This window comes from Andrographis paniculata, unplaced genomic scaffold (genome assembly GCF_009805555.1).
Source record: "Andrographis paniculata isolate CXL003 unplaced genomic scaffold, ASM980555v1 Contig82END, whole genome shotgun sequence".
Taxonomy (NCBI): Eukaryota; Viridiplantae; Streptophyta; class Magnoliopsida; order Lamiales; family Acanthaceae; genus Andrographis; species Andrographis paniculata.
This window is the reverse complement of record NW_026137620.1, coordinates 3,110,916-3,135,807: the sequence shown is the minus strand read 5'-3', so window position 1 is coordinate 3,135,807 and position 24,892 is coordinate 3,110,916. Positions and strand designations below refer to the sequence as shown.

The following is a 24,892-nucleotide window of genomic DNA, read 5'->3' as shown; positions in this document are numbered from 1 at the left end:
TTGTGTGTGAATGTATTTTTAAGTTGGATTGTTAGTTTTTTGTACTTCTTAAAGAATTGATTGACATAATTTTTCTTTTCTTTGTTTTTTTTTTTTTTTTTTTGCCTAATTTATGGTCCTGGAATATTGAATAAAATATTAAATTCGCTTTAGGTTTGATATGATAGTTTTGGAAAATGAGATCTAGACCTAAGGCCCAAACATAATACCCAAGCCCAATTATGTTGGTTTACTAGGTGGCCAGGTCGAGTCCACTCACCTAATTTAAGCCCGCTAGATTATTAGGGTTTTAATTCTAATAAACCATTTTATGTATAAATACCTTTTTGGATGATTTTTGAATCTCATCTCACTAGCCGCTTATTCCGCTACCTCTCATCGCTTTCGAGTTCTCGGTGTTTCTCCGGTGAGGTTATCCAATATCCGACGAGCCCTTTGTAGTCGTTTGGTTGTTTTATAGGTATGGTTCTTTTAAGGATTTTTTATTATTTTTTAAAACTTTTGTTTATTGTTTTTCAGTATTTAGGTTTGGTTGGGACTTGATATCTATCAAGGCGAAAGGGCACAAATGCGGCTTGAAATGGGTGTTGTACAATTCAAAACTCTAGTCCAAGCATCCGATCTACTGTAGTGCAGCCGAGAGATCTAATGGGTGAAAAACAGTTTTATGACTTTATGGGCACGTCCATGGGCGATAGAACACATGTACCACTGCCTCCTCCTCCTCATGCTCAAGAGCCGAATGCTCCTTCCGCACCGACATCTCATCCTGCTTGTGGTGATGGTCCTGCACCAGCTCTAGCTGCCATTTCTAATTATGCTGATCAAATTCAACCTGCTATTCAAGAAGAAGACTTTTCATTTTGGTCCTACTGCCCACATTGCCGCGTCCACCGTGAGTTTGATACTAAATATTTGAACCGAAATATCGTTTGTTGTGATTGTACAAATCCGTATCTGGCAAGAAAGATTGACGCATCACTCCTAAATAAATTGGCTCCGGCACCTCTACCATGGTGGAGTAGAATGCGGAGGGAGGATCAACCAAAGCCCCAGAAGCAGCGATCTCGGCCACGGTCACACTCTGCCTCTACCTCTAGAACAAGTAAATCTCAGGCGAACCCTTCTTCCCAAGCAAGTGATCATCCCAACCCTTTGATGTTTAGAGCCCATCCTCAGCTCCCATTGGCCTCCTTCACACAAGAAAATCCTCACGAGGGATCATCAGATGTTGGGAGAGCCGCAAGCAATGCTGAGATGGGAGGAGGTGTTAAAAGAAGGAAAGAAGATGATGGTAAGCCTAGTCGACCATTTAATATCGACTTGAATGCCCCACCTCCCCATGAAGATTCGGATTGATGGAGTCAAGTAGCCATGACATTCCTGTGGAGCTGCAGGAAAACCCCCAAGAGATGCCGTGTAGGGATGCTCGTGATATCTATGCAAGGTACAAATATTGGAAATGACTTTAGTTTTACAAAAATAATTCTCCTAAATTATTGTATTTTCTTCCTTTGAATATGAAATCTTGAATTATTGTTATTTTCTTGTATTTCTTTCTAGATATATATATATAACTACAAGAAATTATCAATTTTGTAACGAGGGTTTTTCGTTCCTAAATTCACTTTTTTCGTTCCTAAATTCACTTTTTCCGTTACTAATGATATTAGAGACGGAATTAGAGATGGAATTACGTTAGCTACGTGAACTTTAGTAACGGAATTTCGTTACAAATATACTATTTTTTGTAGTGTATATATTTTACCTCACATTTAGGGCTATCAATTGGACCCGTTCCAGACTGGATTCGATCTGGATCTAGTATATTATTCTTGGATCTTAAACCTCATATAAATACAAAGCCCATTTCCAGACCCGGATCCATTTTCTATCATTATGGATATGGTATTTCTAGTTCCGATCCGGATCCGGATATTTATATATACTATTATTTATTAATATAGATATAAATACTACTTCCGTCCGGCTATAAGGGTCTCACTTAACTAGTATATCAAAACGTAGTTTAAATTAAAAAAAGAATTGCAAAATTACTTTCATTAGTATCTTATAATACTAATGGAAGGACATTTGTACAAAAAATATACAAATATAAGAATATTTTTAATGTTAAGTACAATGACGCAAAAAGTAAATGAAACCCTTAGAGATGGACGGAGGGAGTATATACTTTGTATTTAATGTTAGATAGTTTAAATTATCTTGTTGGCATTATAAGATTATTGTTAATTAGTTTTTTATATTTCAATTGGAAAAATACATTAATTAAATATGTTTGATTTTTTTTTAAATATTAATAAATTTTATGCATTGATCCAAATCTAGAACCAAACATAATTTGTTGAATATTTGACCCAAAAACCGGTTCGATATGACCAGATTCGGTTAATATTTTTTAGTTCTGGAGGATCTCGTTTTGGATCCGGGAACTGTAAAGGGAGATCGGATCCAAATTCAGAACTTCAGGACCCACACCAGATCCGACACGTTGACATGCCTACTCAAATCAAATCAAAGTTATCTCTTTGAAGTATAGATGATATTTTTTTTACATATAGTATCTTACTTCCAATACAAGGCATTTCAAATAAATTTTATCCAAAATAAGCTTTGCAGCTTATATTCCTAATCTTCCCTTCCATATAATGATTTTCTTGGGGGAAATTGTAATTTTAATAGTACAATCGGGTTTATTTTATCAATTTTGAATATTATTTAATAAATATGTAATTTTAGAACAATAATTCAACCCTAACTAATCCATATTCTTATCCTTCAACACCCAAACAACAGGCATATAGGATTATATGGCCATACCGGAACTAAGGTGAACAACTCCAAACTAACATGAGTATCCATCTGCTCAAATTTGAGCAACTATGTGTCTAATTTACAATATTTATATTTTTTTATGAATAAATAAATATTTTATTTTCAATTTGGTCCCATTGGATTAAATTGTTTATTGCAATTTAGTTCAATTGGGCTAAATTGAAAATACACAATATTTTACATAATAAAACGAATTAACATGGATATCATTCCAAATTCATTATCACTCATAAAAAATGATTGAGAAGATGTACTAAAAGAAAAAGCACACACACCCTAAATCCAATACCAAAATCCTTTTCTATGTATCAATTTGAGGGTCTTAGTCAAATGTAGCCAATGACATTTAATTTTTTAAGTTTGCAACCTTTGGAAACTTGAATAAGTTTTTTGACACAAAAAAATTGGATTCTTTCACATACATTCTTGGGCATATTTATAGGATTTTGTTATAAATTCTTCCCTTGCATCGACCTAGAATTTATCAATGTTGCACCGTAAAATGGATTGGAGAAAAATGATGAAATTGGCAAAAGAGGGAAAGAATGACCGAGGCCCAGGATGATGATAGACTTTTATGTCTGTTGGCTTAGGACGATGCAAAGGGATAAGAACAAGAAGTTTACTATATGAGTAACACCTTGAATTACAACACTTTGAATGAGACAAAATGACCCTATTCTCGTATCGAAAATCTATATTTATCCCTATATCATGCATATACCAAGTTGGATACTATAGCATGCCTGTGGAGACAAAGGTGTTGTGCAATGTGGATCTCTATCATCAAGCTGACTATTGGAGTTGACATTGAATATTTTTGAACTTGTCAAAATGTCTTTCTGTTTTATTTCTAGCTGAGATGTTTGTGCTTTGTTTAGTTCATTAAGATCTTGTTGTGTTAGTTGATGAAGTTAGATGATGGGTATGCTTAGTTGTCTAATAAATAACCCGTACGTAAGTCTTTGAGCCTAATTGAGCAAATTTAGTACAAAATATATCTAGCATGCTCAATTTATTTGGAGAGTGTGAACACATGTTGTATTTGACCTCCTAGAACATGTTTGCTTATGCTTATTAACTCCACATTTATTAAGAATTGATGAGATTAAAATGATGAGGCACTAGGACTACCCTTTGTTGGCCTTATAACTCATTTCCCACATATTATCCCCCATTGAACCAATTTTTTAGCATGACGTAATTATCCTATTTTATTGATTCATCTTTAACCCTGAGTTGATAAGCCTTTTCCTTGGATTAATTCGATCACTCACTAGAGTAACATATGAAGATACCCCTAGGGTTTGTACAATTAGAGCCATTGCAGTCATCACTCCATCTATGGTCATATGCCCCATACTGGATGGGGACAGAGGTAATGTAGAAAAAGATTTTCAAGGAGCCCTATAATAAAATGGTGGAATGACTGATGGTTGGATCAATGGTATCCAATTTCCCCATGGTCATGAGGGAAAAACTGTTGATGTATTTTCTCCCAAGACAACTTGCCCTCTAAGCAGATTGGATGATTTGAGGGGCGGCGACAATGGATGATCCGACTTTTTCTAGAGGAGGAATACTTGCTTCTCTGGCTGGATTTTATGGCAAGCTTTCATTCCAAGTGGATAGAGAGGCTTGAAAAGCCATATTTAAATATGATCCGGCTTTCTTAAATGGATAAACCCTCTTGGGTAATCCCACCAATGCACCATATCCATATTGCAATTGATTTTTCGTAGGACGGGGATGATGCTTCAAATTTGATGACAATGAAATGAGATACAAAAATATCATTCTGGAAAATTGGATATTCAATTATTGCAACAACTTGGGAAACCAATTGGAAAATGAGTGAGGATTCTCTAGAATACTCTAAAAGCGCCTAGGAAGAAGGTTTTGTGTCTACAAAAACTGGGAATAGCAGAAAATTCACCAAAAGAAACTAAAGTCGAACTCAACTTTTAAAATAGAAATTTTATTAAAAGTTGGTAAAGAAAACAAATGTACAAACATAATTGAAATAAGGCTGGGGAAAACTGGCAGGAAAAATAAATGACAAGAGAATGAAGAACATAAAGAGAGTAAAAGAAAATATAATAAAATAGAAAATTCTAGGATTTGTGTGTTTGGTAGGGAACTCTCTTCCACCTCTTTGTTTTGGCTTTTATACTTTCATCAACCTTCTGACTCCATTCACCTTAATTGTTCATAATTTCCACCATTATTGAAGATTATCAATGAACATATAATATGTATAACTTTAAATCATCTTTAATAACGGTCATAACACCCAAAATATCTTATGATGCATCATTTAATAGCTTTCCACCACTTAGTAACTCCCAAACTCATTAATGATGCTCCCCACTACTTGGTAATATCCAAACTCATACAATGTTGGATAAATTCTGACAGCTTCCATGTCTTCCTCTACGAAATGGGCTCTGAAACTTCACTTAGGCCAACATCATCTTTATTGGGCCTTGGTCGACTTGGGCTTTTCCTCCCACTTTGTCACTTTAGGGCTTTTTCCTCCAATTGTTTTTTCTCGCACAACATATGACTCACTACTTCTCCATTAGGCCTTAGTCCATCCTCCCTTGCCAGCAATATTCTTAGGCTATTTTTCTCTTGCATATGGGCCATCTAACATTCATCTTGGGTTGGATACGCCAATTTAACTACATTTTGCAGTCTTAAGTCCTCCAAAATCTAAAGGATTTCCTTGGTATAACAATCCTCTTCACTTATTTTGTTGTCCTCTAACAACAACCCAAATAGAAGCTAGCTTATCCAAACAAAATGAAAATGCCACTACTTCATTTAAAAATGTAGAAGTGAAATATTAATCGAATTTTCTATATAAAGTAGCATAGAAACTTAGCTGCTTATACTTTTCCAAGACAAAATCATGAAACCAACATTTAGATCTACGTCTATAATCATAATGAAGAATGTGCCGGAGGTGTAGTTCAAAAGGTTCAACATTTATTGACATTCTTGAGTTTGATGGTTCAATTTGCGTGGAGCGCGTAAGTATGTGGGTCAAAAAAATCATAATGAAGAATGTAAATTAAACTAAAATAAATTAATTTCCATAAACTAAATCTCATACCATCCACAGTTTAATGTTTTTAACTTACCGAACAAGTCTTCAACCCACATGCTGCGAAGAGCACCTGCATACGATAATACAATCTTTCAGCAACACAAACACCAACAATAGCACAACACAACACAAATATTTCTCACTACAAGAAACTAGCATTTTATAATGAAATTGTTTAGTCCATAAATCTACTTTTTCCATTACCAATGACATTAGAAACGAAATTTAAGATGAAATTATGTTAGCTACGTGAACTTTAGGCACATAAATTCATTACAAATATATTATTGTTTTGTAGTGTCCCCACACCCTGTCCAATGTATCATTTTGATTTCATTCTTAACCTAAACAATGAAAAAAGAGATGAAAACCGTTAATGGACAAACCTATTTCAGTGGAATAAAATTATTCATTATTGTCTAAGATCATATGGTAAGAGATATTGTAGTGACCGCTGATGTAATATTTCAAATATAATTAATATGATAAAATCAAAAAAATATATATCTATGATGATTTATATTTAAAAATTTAATATATATATTAACATAGTTATTATACTTTAGACTAATTTATATTCAAATCTATATTTTTGCATACTATATTTTAATATCATAATAACATAAATCCTTTTTAACAACAAATATTTATTAAATTTCTATCTAGGTTTATATATTTTATTAAATATATAACAAAAAATATTATAATATCAATAAATTTTAAACTATTATATAATTGAATTTTTTAATTTTAAATTTAACCCATTATATTAAAACCGAAGCCATTGTAAGAGCATGCATTAACCTCGAACTTGTTCTTCTTCTTCGTCATGTTGTTGAAGGCAAAGAATATAACACAAAAGGATAATAACAAAAATATATGAGGAGAATAAAAAGAATATATATATATATGCCAAGAACTTTTTTATTACTTCACACATGGAATGCCTATTTTTTTTTTGGCTTGCACAATTTTCTTATCCATCCATGCACCTATTTATAATAAAATTGAAAGTACCATTATAAATAGATTATAAGTTGCAAGTTCAAATTATATTTAAGCAAATTAATAATATTTATGCAAATATTCAATTACCAAAACTTGAATTCAATTCAAATTTCCAGAAAAATGGCTCCCGGAAATTGAATTAGCTCATGACTCCCAAAGCAACAACATTTCTTGAGAAAGATACTCTCCAAGCAGTTCTGTGAAGATACCAACCAACTGTTCTTCACTACGGCAATACGCAATTTCAATCTTACCTTCATTAAGAAGATCCCTCATGAAGTAAAAGCAAAGACGAGTGTGTTTTGATCTTCCATGAAAGACTGGATCTTTAGCAACGAAGACAGTCACTTTATTGTCACAAAATATTGTTGTAGGACTATGTTCTTGAAGCTAAAACTCTCAAGGTTCTTCTAAGCCACACAATTTGACTCCCATCCAAATATCCTGCTATGTACTCTTATTCCGTGGTAGAAAATGCCACAATTTTTTTTTTTTTTTAAATCTATGAAATAATACCACATCCAAGATTAAACACATAGCCAGGAGTACCTCGACGATCATCACAGCTTCCTCCTAAGTTAATAACCAAATAACTAACAAGTTTGATGGGAACTTGAGCTTCTTAAAATATGCCATAATCTAATGTCCCTTTCACATATCTTACAATTCTTTTGCCAGCCTCCCAATGATTCGAGAATGGTTTCTCCATGAATCTGTTAACCTAGTTCACAATGAACATAATGTTGGGCCGAGTGGCTTTGATACATTAAGTTCCCGATTAGGCTACAAAATATTATTGTGTCAACCATCTTCCGTTCACCATTTTTTTCCAAGAAAAATGATGAATTCTCCCAAATCACTCATCTAAAACTCATTCTTTATAGCAACTTTTAAATTTTCAAGCATCTTCACAACACCACCGTTGCAACATTTTTTGACATTAAGAGTATGTTCTAGTGGGCATCTCTCAAAGCAAAACTTCAAGAAAAATGTCATTGATTATTTCATACCATACTCAGTGTGATTGTTTCAACCCATAAAGAGCTTTTATGAGTTTATAGACTTTGTGTTCTTCACCATTTCGAACAAATCAATGAGGTTTTTCAATTTTTTTTTTGAATAAATCCACTTAAGAAGGCGGATTACACATCTATTTGGAATAATTTTCAATCATTTCGAGCTACAAATGAAACAATCAATCAAATTATATCTAGCCTGGAAACAAGAGAAAATACCTCATTAAAGTTTTTTCCTTCTTTTTGCTTATAGCTCTTTGCAAACCAATCTTCTCTTATATTTGTTGAGTTATCCATCAGGATTTGTCTTTGTCTTGAATACCCATTTTACACCAATCGGAGATTTCTATGGAGCAAGTTTGTAAGCTCCCAAGAGTCATTCTTCTCGATGGAGTTAATCTCATCTTTCATGGCTTGCACCTATTTCTCCTCTTTTCCTGCTTCTTCATACCAGAATGATCGACACCTGCAAAGAAAGCAAAGTGCACTTGGTTTGTGCCATCGATCTTTTCTATTTTATCATAAAATTCTTTCGAAGTCCTTGTCCTTCTCAGCATTGGAGGTGGAGAATTTTCAGCAGGTTCTTCTTCACCATTGTTTTGCTGCAATTTTCGAGTATCAACATCTTCAAAATTAAGAGCATGCCATTGTGAGAATTCTGGAAAGTTTTTGAAAAATCATAGGATGTCTTTTCCTAAAATTATACATCCCCACTATTCACAATTTTCTTTGTTTTTGGGTTATATAACTTGTAAGCTTTTTTTCTCACACTATAACCATTGAAGATGTATTTTAAAAATTTATCATCAAGCTTATTCTTTAAAGAATTTGGGACGTGTGCATAGCCAAGACTACCAAATGTTTTTAAGTGGTTAACCTTCGGTTTCTTCCCATACCACACCTCATTTGGAGTATAATGTTCCAAAATCTTTATCGGCGATCGATTGATCAAGTGGACAACAAATGATGAGACAATCTCTCCCCAAAATTCATCTAGAATATTTTTTCTTTTCAGCATGCATCGAACCATATTCATGATGGTTCTATTTTTCCATTCGACAATGCCATTTTATAGTGGTGAATATCGGGCTGTCAATTCATTCCGAATCCCATGGTTCTAAGAAAGTTCCTCAAACATTGAGGACATGTATTATTCTCCATGATCAATTCACGAGACTTTAATGAGAGAATCTGTAAATATCTCAACTTGTTCTTTAAATTCTCTGAAACAAGGAAGTTTTTCAGATTTTTCTGTCACTAAATAAACCCAAATTTTCCTTGTGAAGTCATTGATTAAAGAAAAAACAAGAAATATGAGTTACCTCCAAGAGATCGAACATTAATTGGCCCAAAAAGATCAGTGAGAACTAGTTTCAAAGGTGTTCTTGATTTCCAATCAGATTTTGATGGGAAGACTTTTCATGTTGCTTTCCTAATTGACACTTTTCACAAACTTCTTTTACTCCACGGAATTTGGGCAGCCCGTATACAATCACTTTATTTGACAAGTCTTATAAGGTCCCAAAATTAAGATGCCCAAATATGCCATGCCACAACATGAAGATTTTCTCATTAGCAGCAAGATTTCCAGCATTATTCAAGATATGCAGCTTCAAAGAAAACAAATTATTTGCGCCTAACCCAATTTTTGCTATGATTTTATTTTTCTTCTCCATTGTGCAAAAATGAAGGCAAATAATATAAAATAAAAGGAGAATAATAAAATATATGGGGACAATCAAGAAATATTCACTCTAAATATATATATATATCGATTTACTTACATATCATATATATATATATAAACAATTCAAACTACTACCATAAATATATTAATTACACTCATTAACCTCCAATTCAAATAATTCACAAATGACAATTAACTCACAAATTCAAAATTCAAATTCAAATTATTCATTAATAATATTTAATTAACCAATTCAATTATCATTTAATTAAAATTCAATTTAATTTTCCATCAAATGCCTCCCGTAAATTGAATTTTCTCTTGACTCCCAAAGCAGCAACATTTCTTGAGAAAGCGGGTCCACCAAACGGTTTCGTGAAGATATCAGCCAACAGCTCTTCACTTGGGCAATATGTAATGTCAATGTCACCTTCATTAACAAGATCCCTTAAGAAGTGAAAGCGAAGACGGATGTGTTTTGATCTTCCATGAAAGACCGGATCTTTGGAAACAGAGATAGTCGATTTATTGTCACAGAACAATGTTGTAGGACCATGCTCCTTGAAGCTCAAACTCTCAAGGATTCCTCTAAGCCACACAATTTGACTCCCAGCCAAAGATGCCGCTATGTACTCTGATTCGGTGGTGGAATGTGCCACAGTTGGTTGTTTTTTCGAACTCCATGAAACAACTCCACCTCCAACATTAAACACATAGCCAAATGTACTTCGAGAATCATCACAGCTTCCTCCCAAGTCACTATCTGTATAGCCAACAAGTTTGATGGGAACGTTAGCTTCATAATATATGCCATAATCCAATGTCCCTTTCACGTACCTTAACATTCTTTTGGCAGCCTCCCAATGATTCGAGAATGGCTTCTCCATGAATCTGCTAACCAAGCTCACAGCGAACATGATGTCAGGCCGAGTGGCTGTAAGGTACATCAAGTTTCCGATTAGGCTGCGAAACATTGTTGTGTAAACCATCTTTCCTTCTCCATTTTTGCTCAACTTCAAACCTGTTACGCAAGGGGTTGTTACTGGATTGGCATGCTCCATATTGAATTTTCTTAGAACCTCAACTGCATATTTTTCTTGAGAAATGAAAATTCCAGATTTTGATTGTTCAACCTTGATCCCAAGAAAATTATGCAATTCTCCCAAATCACTCATCTCAAATTCCTTCATTATAGCCGCTTTAAAATTCTCAAGCGTCTTCAAATCATTTCCAGTGAAGATAAGATCGTCAACATAAAGGCTCACAATCATAACACCGCCATTGCAACATTTTTTGACATAGAGAGTATGCTAGGGTGGGCATCTCTCAAAGCCAAACTTCAAGAAAAATTAATTAATCCTTCCGTACCATGCTCGAGGCGACTGCTTCAACCCATAAGCTTTTATGAGTTTATAAACTTTGTGTTCCTCGCCTTTTCGAACAATTCAGCAGGTTCTTCTTCACCAATGTTTTGCTGCATTTGTTGAGTATCAATATCTTCAAAATTAAGAACCTGCCAATGTGAGAATGCTGATGATAAATCTGAAAAATCATAGGAAACATTCTCATCAAATCGTACATCCCTGCTGATCACAATTTTCTTTGATTTTGGGTTATACAACTTGTAAGCTTTTGTTCTCACACTATACCCAATGAATATGCATTTTTCAGATTTATCATCAAGCTTACTCCTCAAAGAATTTGGGATGTACGCATAGGCAGCACTACCAAATGTTTTCAAGTGGCTAACATTCGGTTTCTTCCCATACCACACCTCATTCGGAGTATAATTCTCCAAACTCTTTGTCGGCGATCGATTGATCAAATAGACAGCACATGAGACTGCCTCTCCCCAAAATTCAGCTGGCATATTTTTTCTTTTCAGCATGCATCAAACTATATCCATGATGGTTCTATTTTTTCGTTTGGCAATGCCATTTTGTTGTGGTGAATATCGGGCTGTCAATTCATGTCGAATCTCATGGTTCCGACAGAATTCCTCAAACATAAAGGACATGTATTCCCCTCCACGATCACTTCGCAGGATTTTTATGTGAGAACTAGTAAATTTCTCAACCTGAGCTTTAAATTCTTTGAAACAAGGAAGTGCATCAAATTTTTCTTTCACCAAATAAACCCAAACCTTCCTTGTGAAGTCATCAATAAACAACAAGAAATATCGGTTACCTCCAAGCGATGGAACTTTAATTGGCCCATATAAATCTGTGTGAACCAGTTCCAAAGGCATTTTTTTATTTCCAATCAGATTTTGATGGGAAAGACTCTTGATGTTGCTTTCCCAATTGGCACTCTTCACAAACTTCTTGTACTTCTCCGATTTTGGGCAGTCCATATACAATCGATTTATTCGACAACTCCTGCAAGCTCCCAAAATTAAGGTGCCCAAACCTATCATGCCACAGCTTGAAGATTTGCTCATTAACAGCAAGATTTCCAGCATTATTTAAGATATCAAGCTTCAAAGCAAACAAATTGTTTGCTCCCAAACCAATTTTTGCTATGATTTGATTTTTCTTCTCCATAGTGCAAAAGTTGTCAACAAAATGAATATCAATCCCCTTTTTCATTAAGTGGCCACACTTAACAAATTGCTTTGTAATCCAGGAACATAAATAACCACAGACATTTTCTCAACTCTCCCATTTGTCGCCTTGAATGAGATTTCTCCAACGCCTTCGTCTTATATGCCTGGCATCTCCATTGTAACCTGCCCATGATTAGCTCGAGAAGAGTGGAAAAACAATTTTTATTTCCAGTCATGTGTTTGCTTGCCCCGCTGTCCAAATACCGAATATCCCCAATATTCCATTTGAAAGCAATCAAGTTTCTGTATTTTCGACTCCTTTCTCATGCACAAACCATTTTCACGCTTCTTTTCTGAATATTTTTCCAACAATCAGAAATTTATGTCCAGGTTTGTGACAATAATAGCACTCTACATAAGGTTTTGTACCTTTATAATTACCACGGACGCCCCACGTCTCCTCGTGGGGTGAAAATCGTAATTTCTCATCTTCACGTCGCTCTTTATTTTCTGTAGGTGGTTGGCCACCCCTTCCTCCTCCCCAGCTTGATTTCGTGCTCGCCCGTGTCCACGAAAGAACCACGCCCTCCCATAAATTGGGACTTCAAAGCGTGATCTTGAGAAATGGAACTTTGAGAATTCCTTTGAAGTATTCTTACTTCATGGGCCTCCAATCTTCCTTGCAAACTTTCTAACGCCATCGACGAGAGATCTTGCGACTCCTCAATTGCTACCACAACATGGTCGAATTACTTGGTAGGCTACGCAAGATTTTCTCGACTATCCGTTGGGTTTCAACAACTTCTCCATTTGATGCCATTTGATTCACAAGAGAATTCGCTCTCGTAAAATAATCTCCAATTTTTTCGTTATCTTTCATCTCCATTTTTTTCAAATTCAGCCCTTAATGATTGCAAGCGAACCTTTTTTACTTGATCTAGCCGAGAGTATGTTGTTTGTAGGATGTTCCATGCTTCTTGTGCACTTCTAGCCTTGGATAGTCTTTCATAGACTGGAATCTCAATTGCTTGATATATTTGAAAGAGAGCTTTTCTGTCTTGTTGCCTTCTGTTCCTCAGAGAATTTCTTTCGGAAGCAGTGAGTCGGGATTCATCCTCTGGAGCACCTACACCATCTTCCACAACACTCCATAAGTCTTAAGATTCAAGACATAATTTCATGAGATTGCTCCAGTAATCAAAATTTGCCATTGAATCGAGGATGAGAGAAACTAGATTGTTGGACATAGCCGAAGCTCTGATACCAATTTGAAGGCAAATAATATAAAATAAAAGGAGAATATAAAAATATATGGGGATAATCAAGAATATTCACTCTAAAATATATATATATATCGATTTACTTACATATCATATATATATATAAACAATTCAAACTACTACCATAAATATATTAATTACACTCATTAACCTCCAATTCAAATAATTCACAATGACAATTAACTCACAAATTCAAAATTCAAATTCAAATTATTCATTAATAATATTTAATTAACCAATTCAATTATTATTTAATTAAAATTCAATTTAATTTTCCATCAAAAAATTGTCAACAAAGTGAAGCTTTGGAGAAAGCTGTTTGCAACATGTATGGTGATCCTTTGCGGATGCCAACCAAGCTGCAGTATCAGCGGCCGTTTCCTGACCAGATTATAGAGGATCCTATTTTCCGTAATGCAGGGATACCCGAATTTACTTTATTTTCGAAAGAGGATTCCGAAACGACCATCAAACACATAAGCTGATTTATGGCTCAATGCAGTGGAGAGTTTGGGACCAATGAGTGGTAAAAATTGCAACTCTTTTCTTTATCAGTAACTGGACCAGATTTTAGTTAGGACATCACATAGTTGAATCTAGTTGGAGATCACATTTCATAAGCATTTCCACAGTTTGCTGCTCGAGACGATTATCACTGACATTCTTAGCTCACGGCAAAGGTCAGATGAGCCCATAGAAGACTCTTTGGAATGATTATGCAAGATATAGGGTTGGTACAATTCAAAAAATTTCCAGAGGATTTAGTTTTAGACATTGCTATTAATAGGATGCATAGTCAATTATGAAAGAAACTTGTCTTCAAATGGTATACCAATGTCTGGATATTGACTTCTAAGGCTATTAGAGCTAAAGAAGCCTTTCTTTAGCTGAAGAAGGTGGGGGAAACAAAATCTCTATAGATCCTCAAGAAATTCCATATGATGATGATGGCTCGGGTCTAGAAGATAACAAAAAGGGTTACCTTCAGCTGGTATTCATTAATTCTTTTGGAACACAACCGAGCCAAACCAAGGCACAGGCCTTATCCATACTATAAGAGGTTTGGAAGCCACTTTGGAAGGCCACACTATCTAAACGCACGGGGGTCGGGTAGACCAGTAGGCTGCCAAAGTGCATTTCTATTTTGAATAGACTTTCACCATATAACATAGTGGAGGAACTTCATTTCTACAAGGATGAAAGAGTCTGGAGAGTTACTTCAGTGAACCAAATGGTGATCAATAGGAAGTCCACACAACACCTAGAACAGCCTCCAGTAACTAGCAGATAGGTGGTGAACCTGTAGAAAAGTCAGCAAAAACCCTTAACTAGAATGCAAAAGTGGCGGATATAGTGCCAACATCAGGCAAAAAAAAAAAAAACAATTTAGCAGCCAAACATTGGCAGCAAGACAACACGTAAGGATCCTGGTGAAAATTGCAACAGTTTTTCACAAAAAGATTTGTGGAACCACTTGCGGATAAGGAATGGCGGCCTAAGTGCATTCTAGTGGGAGATATCATTCCCCGTGGACCTAGAGGAAAACACTAAAAAATTCCTTTGTTAGCAGCTTAACAAAAGATCAGTCAGATGATCCACTAAAGGATGCTCTCATGGAAAAAGATGATGAGTCCGAGACCAGTTTAACAGTCATCATGATGAATGAGGATACAAAGAGAACGATGAACTATTATAGAGACTTTGCAGTCAGTATGATTGGAATTATGCCGAGTAGTTCAATGCACCACCTTCTTAGCCAGAATTTCTGCAAGGTGACATGATTATAGATGGCTCAAGCTCAATTTTATGGGCTGATGATGTAGAGAGCCCAACAGAAATCAAGCAGAAAGACATCGGTGTTAAAAAAAAATAGGTGAAGAAGAAACCCAACACCTTAAGCCATTGTTCCTCACCATCTTCTTTGATAGGTGGATCGTAAGTAAGGTGTTAGTGGATGTCAGAGCTTCCGTCAATATCCTGACATTTTCCATACTGAGGAAGATCGGAAAGACTATGAACGAGTTGATTCCAATGAAATGATGAATTTTATGGGCAATGCCCACAAGGACGCTAGAGTAGCGTGACGGATGTCATTGTTGGGAGCAAAAAGGACCGTATGGCATTCTTTATAAGGGACACCAACATATTTTTCCATGTTGAGTCACAGTTGGATCTACACATTATAGTGTGTGTCTCCTACTCTTTACCATAAACTTATGTTTTGGAATAGGAACAAGGTGAAGGAAAAAGCGGATCCACTTTTGGAGATCCATGCTTTGAAGGCCATTTATTATTCTTAGAATGTGTTTCCTCTTTCAATAATGGTGATTATTCTTTGAATGTGTTTTCCTCTATCAATAATGGTGCTGAATTCTGAAAATTGGGAGGAATGCAACATCGCTATCTAGGAATTTGAAGTCCACAAGAAGGCCGATCCAAAGCTGGATTTTATGGAAGAATATGATGGTTGACGATCTCGAAATCGTCGAAAAGTGGGAGGACCAGTTGTGGAAGTTGTCTTTACCAAAATAAAGCGCAAATTGTGAAATCGCTAGGGCAAGAAATAATTGACGATATTTCACCTGCCAACAACAATTTAGATGATGAAAGTTTATTTTATCGATTCGGAGGATTGTTCCATCAGTTGATGCTCAAGATCGCTAGACGATATCAAATTGAGAAATGGAATAGAACTCAAATGAAAAAATTAGCACTTTATTGGTCCAAGAACATAAGAAGAAGTTAGTTGCACTGATTCGGGAGTTTCGGGACTACTTCACTTGGGAGTATCACGAGATGCCTAGGTTGGTTCAAAGTTTGGTGGAGCATTGGTTGCCTACCAATCATTCTTACTGCCTTCATAGACAACTGCCAAAAAAATTCAATCCAGTGCTGTTGCATGTGAGAGCACCAGGCAGAATCAAGTATAGGGGTACAAAAGCTACTCCCTCAAAATAAAAAACCGTGGAAAAGTGCTAGCATCAGTCTGCAATGATAGAGAAGAAATCTTCCTCTCAAAAATGTTTCTTGGCCCTTCATTTTTCCGCTAAAAGTGATTTGAAGAGAAACACTTTGGAGGAGAAATTACAATAATATTGGATGTTTTCGGAAGGCGAACCATACAAATATTTTTATGGGACATCTGTTATACCAAAAAATCTTCAAGATTTTAAAAGAATCTCAGAGGAATAAAACTAGTGGAAATGAGAACTAAAATAGCGGATCCAGGCCTCAGAAAAATGTTATATGGTCCAAATGCAAGAGGGTAATGATCCAAGTTAGTTGAAGCTCAAAGGGGGTGGACACCGACCAAATAAATGAAATAGTAAGCCATATTTTGTGCTAAAAGTAAGTGTCGAGAAAAGACCAAGAAGAAAAAGAGACCCCATTTACCAAAGGCCCAAGTGATAAGTTGAGCGTAAAGTGGAGGAAGAGTTGACAAGGAGGCAACAACCTGTGACTGAAGAGTGAGGCCTAAGCTGAGTAAGTCCAGCGGAAATGGATGAATACCGTGAACGCATGGGTTATATGATGGACATTCGATAACTTTAGAACTCATTGTGGTAATTGAGATACAAATGCGGCTTGAATAAGAAATTAAAGAGCTGGGGGTTATGAAGATTTCAATTAAGAAGGTGAAGTAATGATAGATTCAATGATGTTTGAGGGTTTTTCAACCGTTATTCATCTCACGGGATGATTAGGGGTTCATAAATTATCCTTTTAACGATTATTCATCAAGGAGTGATGAAGTTACATCGGTTACATGGGCTTATGAAGAGCCATGATCTTTAAATAAATGAGAGCAATAATAAACATTGATTGAAGCGAGTTTATAATGTTTGGGAAAACTATAAACTGGAGGATTCGCGATGAAGAGAAGGTCTCCAACCAACACATTTTCAACCTTATTTTTACCCTTTTTATCAATATTTTTCTCTTTTTTTTTATTTCTTGCAATTTATTTTTTTTGCAAGATTATCCATTTTTTTTTTATTTTTATAGTTTTCTTGTTATTTTGCTTGTATTTTTTCCTAGTATTAATTAAATTTCATTTACAAACCCTTTTCTTTTCATTCCGAACAATGGATTTTCTGCTAAGATCCAATTTTGTAGACACAAAGTATCATCTGGGGGCTTTCTAGAGTGTCCTAGAGAATCCTTCGCAGTTTTTCCGATCATTTTCATCAAGTTTTCGTGAGACTGAGAATATAGATTTGCATATACAACAAGTTCAATAATATAAAGTCTATTGAGTTCTTCTAGCCTTGTCTTGTAGTTCGTTTTCTTATTTGTGTTTATTTTTTGCTATCAGAGCATGTTTCACAATCACTGACATCGGTTGTGGATTGGCCGTAACCATTCATGACACATCTTGGTATATCGACGCGACTTATCGAGCTAATCTCAATTAAGTATTAACTATGTAAAAGAATTTATATGAATTTTTAATTCTGTTAGATACTAATAAATACTATACTCCCTCCGTCTCATTTTAAATGGGTCATTTATTTTTTTTGTAGTGGATTAAAAATAATAGTATTTATTGGTTAGTGGAAGTGTATAAGATAATTTTACGTTTTTTTCCCTTAAAAAGTACAAATAAAGTAATTATGTTTTTGTAATTTGTGTAAAAGTAAAGATATGTTGGTATTTATATATAAACTACTTTTACTATATTAGGAAGTGATGCTTTTGAATGAGACAAACAAAAAAGTTTTAAGAAAATACTTTGAATTGATACGGGAAAATTTTACCCTGGTAAAAACAGTTTTCTGCTAGGGCCGAAAATTTGTAACAAAAAGCCAATTTTCGTGCAATTTGTATATTTTCTACGCCTTAGTGACGACTTTTATCTATAATCTGTACTCGCGTCACAAATTTTTTTTGCCACACACATTTTCATAACTACTACTCTCGGTCAACGTTCCTTTTGGCAAGGTTTTTGTTATGATATTTGATATGAATATTCTCTCGTAATGAAAAGTCAAGCTTTCCACGCGTGTGGCAGGACTTTTAGTCACGATATTTGTTACAAAAGTTCCTCTCGTTACCAAAATATTTACAATGACCGCTTGTCAGTGTACGTTTTTTGTTACGTCAATGAAGCCGTGTTAAACAATATATTTTCCTATGGTCACAAAACCCGCTGTGAAAAAATTATCCTTTCATATTTGTTACGTCCAAAAACCTCTTTTTGTTACATCATTTCATTTTTTTGTTATGTCATTTAATTTTTTTGTTACGCCATTGAACCCTTAACAAACTATCCATTCTTAAGGTCGCAGAACTGGTCGTAAAAACAAACATCCAAAACAACATTTTGTTACGCCATTTCTTCCTTTTGTTACGAAAAATAGTGTCTCATAAAAAAGAGTAGTTATGGGTACAGTTGAAATTGTGTGTAACAAATTAACCTGTTGTGATCTTTCTTATGCCAAAGGAAAATTTGTATACAACCATGCTATAAATATTACGATCGGCCATAATTGCAAACAATAAACACTATAAGGGAATACCAACATTATTAACGTAACAGTATTTACTAGTCGATGTCCAACACCAAGCAACAAAATAAAGTAACCCATCAAACAGCCTAGCAACATCTCCGCTTCGACATTATGTTCCGCAAAATGCAACCATTTCAAACATCCAACCTAGTAATAAGCAAGTGGGGAAATCTATCAATCCATAGCAACAATTCTCACCACACAAAAATAACTCTAAATGTCTATGCATATATTCCATATGTATTTCACATAGCCATTAAAACCTACCATCCAAGCACATCTACGACATGCAATTGATAAGGCAAACAGAGACAAAACATAAAGGAATCGGTCGATATGCTTCAGGGGTGGTGCATGAGCTGCAATTACCAACAGAATAAGGTTTAGTTTTAAGTAGTAATATTTCTTTCAATTTTGGAAGTCAAAATGTGAAAGTTATGAGAAAGTAGATCCGTACGTCCTTATAGTTCCACTCAATAGGATCTTCACTGACAACCACCCGAAAAGTAGTCGCCCCAGCAATTGTCGTCAAAATAAGGGGTGTGTCCGGTACTGAGGCAGATGTAACGAACACCTTGACCAACGAAAGTGTGTCACCTACAACATTCAAAAGAGCAATTTAAAAGTATGTAGTTCACCATATATTTCCCAATTCATATACCACGAGTATGTACATTCGGACATGTAGTACAATACATGGTATTTGACCCATTAATTAGGCACCAAACTACACTACTTTCTAATTTTCAATGCATTTGCAACTCGAACTATAAACCAACCATCCAACAATAAAACCTATGTAAAACAGCAGTTCATGTACAATATTAAAATAATAATTTCAATAATTAATAACTCCTTCTGGTTACCCCCAAATAGGACTGCTCCATGTATGTGTCGTAGTATCATGCCATTGGAGATTAATCATCATTTATGCACTAAATATGAGCAGACCCCCACAGATGAGTTCAAGTTCAGAGTATTGACCACTAATAAATCAAATTATATGTTAGTGATCCTCATCACATAAAAACCTATTGTGTGCAGGTTGGGGCTACACACATAATCAATAATAAAGCAACCATTCATCAGCTTTAGGACTGTAGTGTGGTCCTAAATAATATAATAACAGCATAGCCATAAACAGTCATTGTGAACGATAAAAAATATAAGATCAGTACAAAATCGATATTACAGCAACATAGCCACTGTCCCTACATTAACAGCCTATATATACATAATATTCTAACTGCCACATATGTCAAATTAAATATGCCCATACTCAATAAAACCATAATCAACTGCACTATGAGACCTGTACAGTCACAACATCGACAATGCGGTATGAACATCATATTGAAGGATTTAAAAGAAAAAATTTGAGGCACAATGCTACGAACCTGGTGCAGGGGGGCAGAGCAGAAGTCCCTCAGCAACAACTTTCTTCTCTCTCGGTACGAGATAATATAAGCATACGGGTGCCAACCTACAACAGAGATTGCAGAAGAGTTGGAAGGATACAGGTTGGAGAAGAAGGTTAGCCTAAAGTTGACACTTAGTTAACTTTAGGGTTTGAGAAAATCATACCATCATAGGTGATTCGGACACAGGCTTGAGAATTCAGAGACCGTATCAACACGAGCTGTGGCCTATCAAGAATAAGTAGATCCTAGTGAATATTAAGAATACTTAGAGATGGACCACTAACTACTCCGGATTTTTTGTGCATGAATGCATACACATCAGCCTTGATGGTTTTGAACTCAGCCATCGTTGTCTTCAACTCTGCAAATCCGCTCTACATTTCTTCCCACCCTTGCTGGAATGCTACATTATTTGTTAAATCAGTTGCATCATTACGGGGATGAGCTGAACTCGTGGCACTGTAAACCTTTGAGCGCTTTTTGCTCTTTCCCCCAATAGCCCGTCAGTAAAGAGTCTCTCGAACAGCCGGAGTCCGCCCTTCCGAGGGAATCTTGTTTAGCTCATTCTGCAAATATGTCTACAACAAAGGAATCAAGTGAGGCCGACCTTGCTCGTATTGTTATAGAGGCACTTAATGTCTAAATTTTATTAACGTAAGGAATAAATTTATTATACCAATATATCTTCGGTTTGTTAATTGTCTGCTCCCTTGGCTTGTATCCAACTGGATATCCAAATCTCTAAATTGTCGGGGTCCTTCCCCTTCGCCTTGATCTGCATCAACACAAGACATTGCGTCATTGAAATACATATCAACTATGCGAAAATAAAATATAGGGATGGAGCGTAACATAGAAACAAAGGAAATTTGGACTGATTACTTAATTGTAATAAAAGGTACATCCTCCGCGAGAGTCGTGAAGGACTTCCACCCAATACGATGTGGAAAGTTTTTTTTTTTGTACGTTAGATGCATTTTTCTTGGATTGAAACTACATATATAAGAATTATTTAGTTCTCAAATAAGACTCTGCAAATATAATAATCAAATTATTATTCGTCTCTATTGTTGATGCATGCATGGATAGTCTTGCATATGAACTCCAAGTCCTTCGTGATCTTGTTAGCCTCGTAGAAGTTCTTCGGGAGGACAACATCGTCTAGCAGTGCATCCCTTAACAACTCTAACAACAAGTCAATAGGTTTATTAGCCCAGTGGCACAAAAACTTCAAGTGCAAAAGGTGAGCGATAAATGAGATTCTGCTCATTTTCTTGCACCGTGGTATAAGCTCTTTCTCTACATCTTCTAACCTTTACCTTTTTTGTATCCCTTACTGCCACAATGTATATTTTCATCTTTCTCATCGGTGTTACTGGGCCCCGGCCCAATGTGCTCTGTAGTTGCGCACTCTTACAACAAAAGTTCTAGTTCATCGTCTCAATGCATTGGAACATTGTTTTCTATAGCCGCATAGTTCGCCTCTCCTTTCCCATGAGAAGTCCGGACCTTGTAGGATTGGTCGAATCCATAGCGAATACAAATGGAGCAAGATATCCCTACGAGATTTTGTTATGCGATCTCCACAAGACGTACAGGGACCATAGATAGAAGCATCAGAGTTCCTATCTTTGAACGCAAAATCTAAGAAAGCCCTGACCCTATCCAAATTTGAGCCAAGATATAGTTCGCATCGTCTATCCAACTCCTATCCATCTAAAAAGGCAATATACATGCAATTCCATCAACATATCATAAATTCAAACTCCTAATGTTTAAGTATTGATACGGGCATGCACCCTCAATTTAAAAGAATAAAGTTATAGCATCGGCTTTAAAAAAACCACATATCTGTCTCTACAAGTCCATGTAATGCACTTATAAGTAAAACATAACATTCATCACAACATTAAGGCTCATGGTTTAAAATCAGCCATCCTCTCCACTTTAGAACCTTTTATGGATGCAATTTAATGAGAATTGAGTGATTTCTACGCTCCGCCAAATATTATGATCCGTCATCTCTAGACACTAGAGCAGTAAGAATTATCCATACCCTACTTATGTCAAGAAAATTTATAACTATTCTAAATATTTCCTTACCCTTTTGTACGAATATGAAAAAATCCTCAAATATGATGTCCAAAGAATATTTCAGATTTGTGGGAATGCATACAACACTTAACTACACCACCACCCGATAAAACATAGACCACGTAGAAGCTTTGCACAGTGGAAATGCATTAAAAAGAAATCAGACTTTCCTTTAAACTCAAGTATGCTTATCCTGAATTCACACTGCACGCCTTTGTCTCCATAATTTAGTATCCCATAAAAAAAATAAGCCTGTAAAATATGCACTAATTTTCAGTAAATAAAGCACAAACTACTACAAAAGTTAAACACCCACTAGTTCACAATATCCATTCTTTATTTTAGGATTGAATTGGTACATATATATATATCACTTTTAGTATTATATGCTGATGAAGGGACTGAAACTGCAGGATAAGCCTTTGAATTAGTTCATTCATTAACTTATCATAAGTGACTGTTGTTGACACTATAAATTCTAGGATCTCGACACTATATGAAATTAACACACAATCAAAAAGCATGATGCATATTATTTCCACAGGTATACTTTGTTTTAGAAGAAGAATGAGGTTATTCACATTGTTTAGAAACAAATGACATTTATGCCTATGCAAGGCACATATTGCGTATTCATAACGAACACAAAATCTTCAAAATATAAAGGGAAAACCGACGTTGTTTACCTCCCTAACAAGAGTAACAAATATCTAAAACACGGCCAAATACTTTTCGATAGTCACAAATCTTTCTTATGAAACCAGAAAGGATGTACTATTATATAAAATGTGTATCGGGTGTCATACCAACTGTTTTTTTAGATTCAAGATCACAATCAGATTTGATGTATCTATTTCCACCCTGATTTTAGGTGTTTTGTAAGTTTAAAATCATCATTATTGTGTTCGTCATCTAAACTCTATCCTAACTGGTCGTGGCTCTAATTAAGTCTAAGATACAACGATTAAATACGTTATACAACATAGTGTTAGTTTTTTCAACCATTTAGATGTTTGCAAATGAACAATGAGATACTTGAAGCCCATAATCATGCAGGACATAGATAAGATGACTTCCAGTTTTACAAGGTATTCATAAATTTTTACAGCTAGAAGATACAAAAACTAGAGACTACGGTAGTATACATTTAAGAAATTTATCCAAATTACATAACAGCAGATGCAAAATCAAACAAACAATGAGATGTCAATAGCCAGAATTAAAGAAAATTGAATCATGAAATATTCATAGAACATAAGCCATATAAGTTGTCAATCACTAACCCAGAAGGTGGTGCTGGGTTTCGGAAAACTTTAGAACCACCAGGAGCCCAAGGAACTGTTTACAGAAAATGAATATGAGCACTCACATATTGTTGCAACTAATAAGTGCAATGGTATTAATTTTACAAATTGATTTCGATGATTATAGTACGAGATTAGAAAAAAAAACAAAACAAAGTGGTTTCAATCATGTAATATCACACTATATGAGCATAGCAAGATCTACATGCATCCGTAGGTTGCAAAAAATAAGATCCAATAGTTGATATAACAGGCTGCATCATAGATGTTACACGCCACACATTCCGGTATACATATTCAATTATAGAAATAGTTAAACAAGGGTTACCCTTCAATTTCAATTATTCTAAAATATGCATATATCTAGTCAAATATAACATAACAATTAGGATGAAAAATTTTAATAATACAATTAAATTTAAGATAAAAAAAAGTTGCACAAAACCTAGGGCAGCCCACTGTGTAAATTTCAACTATGAAATCTCGTTCTAAAACTAGTTCAATTATATCATACCAATTACTGGAGAAATCCTAGAGTCTTACAAGATATCATCAACGAATTACAAGATATCATCAACGAACAATCTTTCTACAAAAAAAATTTAAAAATCGACATCAATGGCTTGCTCTAGACACATACCTGAACAAAGAGAAAGCAATCATGCCATACCCTAAGCCACTCCCCAAATCTACTAGTCCGTATGAACCTAAAGAAGAAATGGAAGATTAATGCAAGCTAGTTTTGTGTGTTCCTCAAATCAATATCGGTTTGCGAATGCAATGGACGAAGAACCGTAGGTCCACACTGAATCTTAGTGGACAAAACGTAAACACCTTACCTGAACGCCGGCGCCGGAATAGCTTGTCAATCCAACCAATTTGACGATGATGGTCATGTCGGCGCAAGGAGGGGGGAGAACAGCGATATGCGAGGGAGGAGAACAGCGTGAGGGGGAGAATGTGTGCCCTAATTTGTGTAGTTATGATTTTTGGGTGAAGACTATAAATACGCGTTTATATATATATATTTTTAGAAAAAATTCAAATATTAAATTTAAA

General features: G+C 35.2%; 2 protein-coding genes and 2 long non-coding RNA genes across 7 annotated transcripts; 1 reads left to right on the top strand and 3 right to left on the bottom strand.

The window, feature by feature from the left end:
• Positions 1–345: 345 nt before the first annotated feature.
• Positions 346–1,602, top strand: LOC127241422 (uncharacterized). Of its 3 annotated transcripts, none has more exons than XM_051260461.1 (2): positions 346–406; positions 520–1,602. In XM_051260461.1, exon 2 carries the CDS (start codon positions 649–651, stop codon positions 1,357–1,359), a length of 711 nt encoding a protein of 236 aa, XP_051116418.1. In that variant the 5' UTR covers positions 346–406; positions 520–648; the 3' UTR covers positions 1,360–1,602. The 3 variants fall into 3 exon arrangements, with proteins under 3 accessions (XP_051116418.1, XP_051116419.1, XP_051116421.1); XM_051260462.1 differs by having other exon boundaries at positions 347–460; positions 527–1,602; XM_051260464.1 differs by having other exon boundaries at positions 370–411.
• Positions 1,603–9,954: 8,352 nt separating this feature from the next.
• Positions 9,955–10,950, bottom strand: LOC127241256 (uncharacterized mitochondrial protein AtMg00810-like). The gene has a single exon (XM_051260183.1). The coding sequence runs from the start codon at positions 10,948–10,950 to the stop codon at positions 9,955–9,957; it is 996 nt and encodes a 331-aa protein (XP_051116140.1).
• Positions 10,951–19,265: 8,315 nt separating this feature from the next.
• Positions 19,266–20,462, bottom strand: LOC127241502 (uncharacterized). Its single transcript, XR_007836548.1, has 3 exons — positions 20,412–20,462; positions 19,472–19,611; positions 19,266–19,373 (listed from the first exon to the last, which is right to left on the bottom strand). It is a non-coding gene; the product is annotated as an uncharacterized LOC127241502 (long non-coding RNA).
• Positions 20,463–20,596: 134 nt separating this feature from the next.
• Positions 20,597–24,790, bottom strand: LOC127241501 (uncharacterized). Of its 2 annotated transcripts, XR_007836547.1 has the most exons (6): positions 24,673–24,790; positions 24,474–24,540; positions 23,813–23,867; positions 21,112–21,210; positions 20,751–21,013; positions 20,597–20,660 (listed from the first exon to the last, which is right to left on the bottom strand). It is a non-coding gene; the product is annotated as an uncharacterized LOC127241501 (long non-coding RNA). The 2 variants fall into 2 exon arrangements; XR_007836546.1 differs by having other exon boundaries at positions 20,603–21,013.
• Positions 24,791–24,892: the final 102 nt, after the last annotated feature.

Excerpts from the sequence above, each read along its gene's own strand:
- LOC127241422 (XM_051260461.1), top strand. The coding sequence starts at position 649 with ATGGGTGAAAAACAGTTTTATGACTTTATGGGCACGTCCATGGGCGAT.
- LOC127241256 (XM_051260183.1), bottom strand. The coding sequence starts at position 10,950 with ATGATTGTGAGCCTTTATGTTGACGATCTTATCTTCACTGGAAATGAT.